Below are 10,237 nucleotides of genomic sequence, written 5' to 3' on the forward strand. Positions count from 1 at the left end.
CATTTACAAGTTGCACACAGTTAGATAACATTTCATTTACAATTCTGTTAACTCATGAGTGAAATGACCATATTACCCCATTAGAGTCAAATGACATAATTACTCCCATATAAGCCTTCTCATACCCAACCCTTAGGAGGGCCCATCTTCTACCTACACCTCACCAGAAATTGCCCACAGCCGTTGCTAACCCATCTTCTACCTACTACACCTTGTCGAAAACTACCCACAACCATCGCTAGAAACCACCCCAACCCCTCCCCTGCCGGCAACCCCACCCCCACCTTCCCTTGTTGGAAATCACCCCTTTCTCTCTTTGCAAATCCAGGAAAATTACAGTTTTCCGGCTGCACATCCTCTAGGCAGCATTTCTTGCAGAGTAACCAGTCATTAGTCATCAAGAACATTTTTAGACCCAACTCTCCAGTTTTCGGTTTTATGGCAGCCCATGACTTGACAACAAGTGCTTCCTGCTCTTCACTGAAACATCTGACTCTAAACGTTCCACTCCTCTCCACCCCTAAATTCATTGTCAGTCATTAGTCATCACTTCCATAAATAAGTATCAAATACATAGATGCCAAGTGGTAAATTGACCAAATGTAAAGCACTTACCTTTAGTGAATCTGGTAAGAGTTGCCCTTCTGCGAAGAACTGGGAACCTAGATCCATCACCCCTGTTGTTGATCCTTGAAAGTCTCCTTGGCTGCTGAAACCCATGCCCGGGGCAAGCTTATTCTAGATCCAAATCTTGGAGGTGTTCAGCCTGGAATCAGGTGTAGGTTCTACCCAGAGCATCCATTGGAATTAAGCCTAATGTGTGGCAGCTTTAACCTGCGGGGTTTTGTTCTAGAGAATGGAGATCAACGAGATGGTTACCGGCTATTAAAAAGAGAACATTTCAGCTTTACACGCTTTGCAAAAGCCAATTCCACAACTTGGTAAAGTATATTTGGATGTAGCACGAACAATGCAGAATAGCAATTGCAGTTATATTATTGACCAGAAACAAGATGTAACAAGCTGACAGAGAGACTTTTCGGCACGGGTGGTTGCTGGGAGGGGTTGGGGTGGTTTCCGGCAACAGCGGTGGTCAATTCCCGGCAAGGTGTAGCCCTTCACCCACCTAAAGGTTGGGAATGAGAGGGTTAAATGGAGGTAGTTATGTCATTCGACTCATAAGGATAATATGATCATTTCACTCATGAGTTTACAGAATCTTAGATGAAATGTTAATAGTCTACAACTTGTAATTCTGGGAGTGTGCAAATTATAACTTAGGACACTAAAGTGATATATCCAGAGTTTAAGCCCCACTAAAGTGTGCAACCCGTAAAAAAGCTCTTTTGTTTATCTATAACATTGTAGATTCACTTGGTGTACCGCATTCTGGTTCTGGAATAGACGCCTTCTGAACCCATAATCAATTTGACAATGCATCCCAAACACTATTAAATTTATACTAATTTAAGATTTCTAACCTTAAAAAAATTGTCCAAAAATTCAATATGCTGAATTCCAAAATGCCTTTATAAGAGAACATCAATGCTTGTTTTAACCCCCATGTACAGCGGTAAGCCAAAACCCAAAAATTTTCAGGAGAATCAGGCGTATACACACTTTAAAAGATTACTCTCTTCGCCCCTTGTTTCTTTCAGCTAGCATGCACTACAAGAACGATTTTCAATTTTGCAGCCTCTGTATCATCATGTAAAAGAATCACAGTAACATAACCATAACTAGCTACCTTAGCCTTGGCTTCAAGTGGTGTCCAATGAGAGGGAAAGAGAAATATGATACTCACAGCTGCAGTATAAACTGAGAAGTGTCCAGCATCCCTGAAGGTGAGGTTTGGCACATATTCTGTATCAGAAAATAAAAGCAATAAGGATGAGCAAGTAAGAATATATCAAGAATATCTGTACCAGAGTTTACGCAACCCACCCTAATAATAGTATCGGAATCCATCTAGGTAGCTGTCCTCTGAGCAGTTGAGGAGTTGACAAGCGGAATAGCTACAACATTTTGAGACTTGTCGGAGGTGGTTCTTGAAGCTTCCTTTTTCAACTTGTAATTATTATATGCAGCTACACCAGCAATGGCTACAGGAGCAAGGGACAGCTTTTTCATGTTAACAAAGATGAAAACGTAACCAAAATTGATTAATAGCAAATTCAAATTTATTTCTTTGGTTAAGGAAAACCACAGGCACCCTAAAGATTGTGCACGCATCCCAGCAAGCCCCTCCCAAGGATTAGCATAAGATTTAGGCAGCCACAGTAGAATGTGCACACATCCCTAGGATATATATCTCCATGGGGACAATACCCAGTTTCTTCTGTTGGAAAAATGAATTCTAACAAGAGAATTGTCACTGTTATATACCAATGCCATAACCAAAAAGGTTTATAACTGTCAGCTTTGCATCCACAAATAAAAAAACCGATAGTAAGACAACCACCCAGTCTTTGACGACACCAGCAACACGAATAGTTAGGGCACTTGTATGTGAGATTACAAGGAAAACCGATATGTTGAGCGCAAATGTACAGAGGCAGTTGAGAATTAGCACAACCGGTTGAAATGTCCAGGTTTCAGCTGCATCCATTTTTGGCTTCTCTAAGAATATCCAAGGAATGAAAAGGCACACAGCACTGCAGGGAAAAGAAACTCTGATTATGAAGGTCAGAAAATTTTGCACAAGTGAAGACTCGAAGTGATTTCTGACAAAAGGTTGTTAAGTTAAGGCCGGAACATAAATCACAGAATCAGGGTTATTCTTGTAAGTATACTGTTAATATCAGCAGAAAAAGCAAGTGTGTGTAGGGTTAATCTATCCTACTTTATCCTTCCAAGAGGTGTCAATCGATTAGGTCCATGAATACCCACACGCAACTTATCATCTGTGCCCAGTTCGGGCCTGTGAATTCAGACTCAACCTACTAAATTTCTGGTGGTTTAAGAAGATATCTCCCATTCAAGTCTAACTATATTGATATGAAAAAGCAGTAAATTTAAATTTTAAACTAGTAACAGAATTATAAGCAAAAGAAAAAAGAATTCAAAAACAACATATATGCATATTATAAGCGTAAAATTATGGGATTGTCATGTTCAGTAAGGTTGTCAGTTTGCCAATGAAGATTAGCCAAATTCGACCTACTCATAGAGGGTGGAAATAAGTAGACATTGACTAGTCCTAATTGTCAACTGGGTTCACACAATAGGAATCAGAGAATATTAAGACCCGGGACTACAAACTCAATATAAAACTAACCTTTGTATATCCAATACTAATTCTTCTATGTTGCTTTGTGCAGGGATATATAACAAACGGGTAGAAAGTGCAGGCTGGAGCATGGGTATCTATAGACATGGTCATATTCAATATCTTAGTTATGGAAGCATAGCAAATGCAAACGAAGCTGAGGCGATTTTGGTGGCAATCCGAACAGGATTGAACAAAGCAAGACAATTGGGATTACAAATCAAGACCATTTGGTGCAATAGGCCCAGCATTTTGAATTTTTTACCTAGACCTAAGAAACCTTGGCCTGTTAATCTTATTAATATTTTAACTATGGTTGCGGAGGCAACAAAACATGTTAACTACTCCTGGTTTCAATCTACCATGCTCCAGGAGAAATTTGCTAGTATAGCTAAAGTAGCATCTAATAGTAGTCTTGTCTGTATGAAGTCACAAACTCCCATATGTCAATGTTTTTAAGCTGTCTTTTATCATCAAAAAAAATTAAATGATTGGTTACCTATAAAGGCTGCACTTGAGAAGAAATGCCTTCAGGAGCTTATGATGCAATCATATTTCAAGAGGGGTTAAAATACTTGCCTGCAAGGACTAACATAGTACATGACAGATATAGGGTTCAGCTTGAGACCCTTCCTTTTCACCAGAATCTCCATAAAAATAAGCCTCAAAGCTTCTCCAACAACACCACCCATTTGGTAGACCACACCAATCCAGTTAATATCAATTTCCCCATATGAAGCCACAAGAACCCCAAAACTGATCACTGACATTATAAAAAGCATTTTACAGCTCATTACTTCAAGTCCTGCTGCCACTCCAAGAATGAAGACTGCTACAGGCACTGCCAGAATTCATAAATGTAAAAGATACTCAAGTCAGAGTAAATGGTGTGATCAAATCCTTTTCTGCAGAAAACAAAGGGCCCACCATGAAGCAGGAGATAATGACTTGTGTGTACAATTCAAGATGGGGTGTCACTGTATAACGATGCAGAACCAACTATGGTCCCTCCAATGGGCTATAGCTATCAGGACTTTCAAGAGACTTAAAACAAATGAAGAGACTAATAATACCTTTAAATGGGGAAGGGGATGAAAATTCAAAACTTACTGATAGCTTTCAACATTTGCGCAAATGCGACAGAAATATACAGGTACGCAGTGTTTCCCAGCCATAGGGTCATTGCAAACATTGCACCAATTGGGACAACTGACCTAGCATACCTGGATGTTGTGAACTTAATTAGTTATTCATGGGACAAACTGAAACGATCAGCATCCAACACTCAAAAGGACATTGGGAGAAATTAGAAGCAGAAGAAGAGAGGGAACAGAAAGCATTAATGGAGGCAGATAAAATTATAGAACAAGTATAATATTTTTTGATGTCATGGTAAGTAACAAGTTATAAAAAATAAAAATAAAAAAATGAAAAGCAAAGAGAATAAAGGAGATCAGTCTTTTAACACCAGAAACTAAAGATGTACCAACCTCAGCCAACAAGTCTGATGCCTCATTATACCTTGAAATATCTAAGCGAGGACAAATGGAACCGATTAATGATTTTAAGCACCACAAAAGCAAGATTCTTCACTAAAGAACCACTAAAAACTTCTTGTTTCAATAATGCTTCTGTCACTCCTATACCAATAAACTTCTTGTTTCCCTACGGTAAAAGGTCGTGGAGTAGTGAGTTATTACATGAGATAGTTTTAAGGCAAAATCCAGTGCCAGGCTATGAGGCCCCTACAGAAGTATGGTAGCCAATAAAGGCACAGTAAGGTTGTGTGGTCTGGTTTCAAAATAAATGTTTCAATGGTTTTGGTTTTAAATGAGTTTAAACAGTTATAAATGGGTCTTAATGGTTTCTGCAATTCCTTTATTTGAAAGGATTCTTTCTCTTCTAATTTTTTATTGAAATAGATTAAAACTTAGCAATGACTTGAATAGCTTCTTCTATATATTTTCTCATAAAAGCTGCAAGGTTACAATCATTTATATGTTTTAATTTCTTTACAAAAATAGTTTGAACTTCTCTTAATTTTCTAGTGATTTTTTTCTTATAAATATTGTAAGGTTAAAATTGTTTTTATGTTTCAACCTTTTTTTAATGTAAAAAGTTAGAATATTTCTTGATTTTCTAGAATGCTTTTTAATTATATACAACAGCTTTTTATTTCAGCTATGAATGACTTACTATGTATATTTCAAACAGTTTACCACCAGGTTCTTTTCATTTCAGAGGGATGGACCTATAATTTCAGAGCGTACTGTATCTGGGTGCAGGGTGCAGGCTTGGTGCAATTATTTTAAGTTAATTACATTTTGCATGGAATCATTGCAATGCATCACCACCATAAACCTCCTTCAAATGGATTACCAATTCACTTTCTAAAGATTTCTTGTTCACATGGCAAGACACTTCTTTTTAAACATGACACATGGGAGCCATTGCTCTCCTCCTCAAACTCTCCAAACCAAAGCAGAAGTGGTTAATATTGAACATCATATTTTACTAATCAATCCATATTCTATCTTGACAGGAAGCATCATCTTTTACTACTCAATCCATATTCTATCTTGACAGGAAGCTTTATTAAAAGTTCTACAAAAGGTTTCAAGTATATAAGATCCCCTACTCACCAAAATGCTCCATATTGAGTTTCAGGATAATAATGGAGAATCACTCACGAAAATACTCCTAAGGGATTCAATTCTGCTAGTCAGCTTGGTTTCAGACAGGCTCAACTTGACACCAAACTGAACTATGACCAAACAAAGACTGACCAGATACATAATCAGTCTCATTGGCAATACTAAAACTGCTTGATTATCAGTCTCAGTCTGTAATACATTTTGGTGAACTACCGATCAATCAGTCTCAGGTAGCCATCAGCTAATGAAAACTACTAGTTGAAGTCCCTGTCACTCAGATGCAATCCATTGATGGAAGACTGGAAAGTAAAAGGCTGCACCCAGTGGACAAGGCGCCCACATTTAGCAGGGTGTGGGGAGAGTCGAACATATGCAGCTTTATGCTTATTTCCAAAGAGGCAGTTTCCAGGACTTGAAGCCACAACCAAACATTAAGAAAGTGGAGCACTTGACAAACACACCAAGCACGACCTTCAAAACAAAAAGAAAAGACTGGAAGGAAAAAAGAAAGAAAGAAAGAAATTTGCAGGAGAATTGGGGAATGGCTGAGGAGAGTGTGTCCTGCAAGAGAGTCTCTGATGGCAACAGAGGCTAGTGGTGACAGCAGAAGAAAGCGAGAAGAATAAAAAAATGGGGAAGACAAAGACAGAGAAGGGATAGGAAGACAGAGAAGGGGAAGAGCAGTCACGAGATTAAACTCCAAAAAAATCTCGAAGCTTAAAATTTGACAAAATAAGCTAAAAATAGGATTTATACTTGGTTTTTATTCAGTTCAAGCAGGTTCTATTTCAGTTTAGATCTGGTTAATTAGCTTGGCCCCAGTGATCTACATGGCACAGACCAGAATTGACTGACAGTCATTTGCTATGGAAATGGACCCAATTGTCCTGTTTATTTTAATCACTAATTCTATTAGCTTACTCAGTTAAAAGAACAATAAGTACAACTGTATAAACCTATAGGAGTAATCATCCTGGAGTCTAACTCAAGGATGAAAAAAACATCAGAATGACTCGATATGATCCCCTCGTGTAAGAGAAACAAGCAAGGGAAGCAAGGCAAGTTTCACCTTTGAGGAGCCATACACCATTTGATTTTCCAAATTCCATACCAAACCAAAACCATATAATGAATGGTAGAACAGTTTTGGTGTTAAACTGGAGGTTCCAGGTTAAATATCTAGTTTCAGCAAGGCTTTCCCAGAACAGTCCAGTCAAACCACGAAGTCCCAAAGTTGGCTCTCCTGAAACTGGTAAATGTAATCCAAAAAAGACATATATATGTGTTGCAGAAGTTTTTGGATGTCAGTGATTCTGGAATTGCCTGATTTTGTAAGTGATAAACTATAATAATGAGTCAAACTGCTGATAGTATCTCAAAATGTTGTAGCATCACCATCAACTGATTCAAGGGAGTGAAATAGCGGGTGAGGGGTCATCATGCAACCTATTAGGTCTTGAATCTAACCAATTACCTCTCAACCTATTAAGCATTGAATTTTAACCAATTACCTTTTAATTTTTTCCCCCTGGGTAGAAATAGTGACTGTACTAGGTGTCATTGAAAAGGTTATAGCCTCCATTAACAGCATTAAACCGTATCTGTTGACAAGATGCCCCATTTTTTGCATGCTTGCCAATAAAAACTGATGTATAATATTCACAGCATACAGAAAGCATGCACACACAGAGACACACAAACACACTTAGACAAAGATAAGTTTCCATCTTCCAGGATTTTGTAGCAAGATATTTAGATTACTATTTTTCATATCTCATATGTCAAAGAGAATGCACTATAAATAGTATGTTCCCTATTTGTGTATTTGGGGAGGACAAAAGGGTGAAAGCAATTTTACACTATGAACAAAACATGCACCATAATAAAAATGCGGGGGCAAAAAAGTTCATCAGCAATGATTCCTAAAACAGGTTGTGAAGCAGTGACCAGTTCCAATGGAAGTAGAAGGTGCTTGATTAAGAATCTCAGATAGTGGTATTGAATTTAAAGAATCTTTGACCTTATTTTTGTTTTGTTCATATCTGAAATTCTGGATTAGAATATCCAAGTCTAGAATAAAGAGGATTCTAGAATCCAGCAAAACATGATGTATTCTGGAATTTGCTGGATTCCAGAATCAGATTTTAAAATCAAGATTAGGATCCTAGCTGAATGCTGACGATAAATTTGTTTAATGAATTAGAGGTGCTCAGACAATTTTAAAACTCTTATATCTGAAATTCAACCCAATGCGTTAGTGCGTTTTTTAGTCATTTCTTTTTCATTAAAATATTAAGTCACGTAATTGCCATAAAAATCCACATGCCCTAGGTGAAGTACTAGATGTGGAAGCTCAAGTTCATTTGATACTCACATTTCTGCAGTCATACCTTCCTCAACCTTCATGATCTGTAAGGAACCAAATCAGGGTAATACGAAATTTTCCAAATTTTCTTTAGATAACATATTCCACAGTTCTTAACCCCAAAACATAAAGTATATGAATATTAGAGAAGCCTACAGCGATCAATACCTTCAGAACTTTGGTGAGGATAAAACATAATACAGAGGAGAAGACCATGTGGAGCATTGTCAATCCAAGAGGATAGGGAAAATTGATTTGCTTTGATGACAAAATCCACTGCATTAGCAAGTGTTTGATAAATATCAAATTTCAAAGCCATTAGCCATGTGAAGCAAATAAATATAACTTACCAAAAAGACACATGGGAGAATCAACATTCAAAAAGGACTCGAGAGAGAAAGAGGTAAGCATTTTTAAATTTACAGAGGAGAGCAAGTAACTCTAGAGGGTACTCCAAGTTTATCACCCTAATAAAAGGACAAAGAAATCAGGGGACATCAAGAACTCAAGAAGTTTGGCCTACATTTAAGAAAAGCCATCTATAATTGCTCCCCCGATGAATTCTACTTTGAGTGATTTGTAATCTAGCATTTTGTGTTTCACAATTAGAAGTACAACTACTGAGGCATTGCACCATTAAGTTGATTGAAATTTGCCTGGTCTTGCAAGTACATCCAGAATCTAAAAGCAAAGCAACAAATTGTGTCTCTAATTATCTTGGAGAGTCATGATTGGTAGCAACATGATTTTTGAGAATAGAATTTTTTTTTTTTTTTTTTCCTTCTCTTTTTCAAAAATTTCCATCTCTCTCGATCCCCTCTGTCTTTATCATTAACTTTTGGAAGTATCAGTTTCAAGCATATAATGTATTTACACTCCAATTTTCAGTAAAACAATTATCACAGTGCACAAAACACCATCTTGTTTGGAATAACTGGCAACAAAATGGCTGCCATTTCTGCAGAGACCAAGATACGTGATCGCAAAAAACTACGACTTCAATCATCCTCATTATCAAAAAAAAAAAAAAAAAAAAACACAACTAGTTGTTTAATGTAAAAGCTCCGTATGACATTGTCGAACAGCAGAACTTAGCATAATTTAGTAAGTCGAAAGTGGGTATGTTTATAGTTTCTGTATAAACTTGGCAAGATTTTACAGCTACTCTCTTAGTTTAGTCAATTAACCTAACATTCTTAAACTGAACTATCATGACATAAACCAAGCACAAATTATGAAAACCAAACCTAGCTTTCCCTAAATCAATTGATCACACTAACTACAGCGCATGAAGTGATATTCCATGGTCAATTCTCCATTAGAAGCCACAGCAATAGCATTAACAGAAAGCATAGCCACGGGATAGTGGAAGGAACCAAAAATCAGCGACCGAATGTGGTTGGTTACTTATAACTTGGTATGCATATCTAGGAAATGAAACTGAAATGAAATTACAAAGCAACTACGACTGAATAAAAAGATAGAGATTGAAGTGACCTTGTTGAAGAAGATCTGACCGCTAGAAAGGGCGATGTAGAGAAGAATATAAGCATAGGTGAGGACTTCGTCCCTACAGAATCTCCTGATTCGACCTGCCATGGAAAGAGCTCAAGTACTACCTCTTGCAATGACAATTGCAGCGAGCATTCTACTCCGAAACTGTTTCGAGTGAAAGAGGAAAGGAAGGCTCAGTGTGACTCCACCGGCCAGGATAGACTTATTTTACGGGAAATTCAGGTTATCAGTTAGTTAATTCTTTAACTTGTGAAAAAATAAAAAATCATATCGGAACGTGCGTCCTTTTCATAGGTCGAGTCGAGGTTATCGCCCCGGTTTATTCCTTTTATTTTTTTATCTTTTTCTGGGTGAAAAGTATGTAACAGAATACTAACCTTTAATGGTTGGACTTGACCACAACCGGTAAGTCTGGAGGCATTGCACTCATGTGGA

At 37.5% G+C, this 10,237-nt stretch overlaps 1 protein-coding gene across 4 annotated transcripts; it reads right to left on the reverse strand.

Annotated features, from left to right (window-relative positions):
• Positions 1 to 313: 313 nt before the first annotated feature.
• On the reverse strand, positions 314 to 9,987 carry LOC149005328 (putative sugar phosphate/phosphate translocator At3g14410). Of its 4 annotated transcripts, none has more exons than XR_016175565.1 (9): positions 9,785 to 9,908; positions 8,456 to 8,563; positions 8,297 to 8,331; positions 4,379 to 4,491; positions 3,848 to 4,109; positions 2,386 to 2,654; positions 1,945 to 2,102; positions 1,805 to 1,863; positions 314 to 1,668 (listed from the first exon to the last, which is right to left on the reverse strand). XR_016175565.1 is itself a non-coding variant. In XM_089168494.1 (8 exons), exons 1-7 carry the CDS (start codon positions 9,884 to 9,886, stop codon positions 1,969 to 1,971), a joined length of 1,023 nt encoding a protein of 340 aa, XP_089024620.1. In that variant the 5' UTR covers positions 9,887 to 9,987; the 3' UTR covers positions 314 to 1,863; positions 1,945 to 1,968. The 4 variants fall into 4 exon arrangements, 1 of the variants encoding a protein (XP_089024620.1); XR_016175564.1 differs by having other exon boundaries at positions 314 to 1,698; XR_016175563.1 differs by having other exon boundaries at positions 314 to 520; positions 616 to 1,863.
• Positions 9,988 to 10,237: the final 250 nt, after the last annotated feature.

The sequence above is a fragment of the Hakea prostrata genome, chromosome 9 (assembly GCF_041222555.1).
Source record: "Hakea prostrata isolate BN-2017 chromosome 9, UWA_Hpros_2, whole genome shotgun sequence".
Classification (NCBI taxonomy): Eukaryota; Viridiplantae; Streptophyta; class Magnoliopsida; order Proteales; family Proteaceae; genus Hakea; species Hakea prostrata.

Excerpts from the sequence above, each read along its gene's own strand:
- LOC149005328 (XM_089168494.1), bottom strand. The coding sequence starts at position 9,886 with ATGGCAGGTCGAATCAGGAGATTCTGTAGGGACGAAGTCCTCACCTAT. Across the intron at positions 8,564-9,784 it reads GTCAGATCTTCTTCAACAAG|TGGATTTTGTCATCAAAGCA; the intron begins GTCACTTCAATC and ends TTGCTAATGCAG. Across the intron at positions 2,655-3,847 it reads TACTATGTTAGTCCTTGCAG|TGCTGTGTGCCTTTTCATTC; the intron begins GCAAGTATTTTA and ends TTTTCCCTGCAG.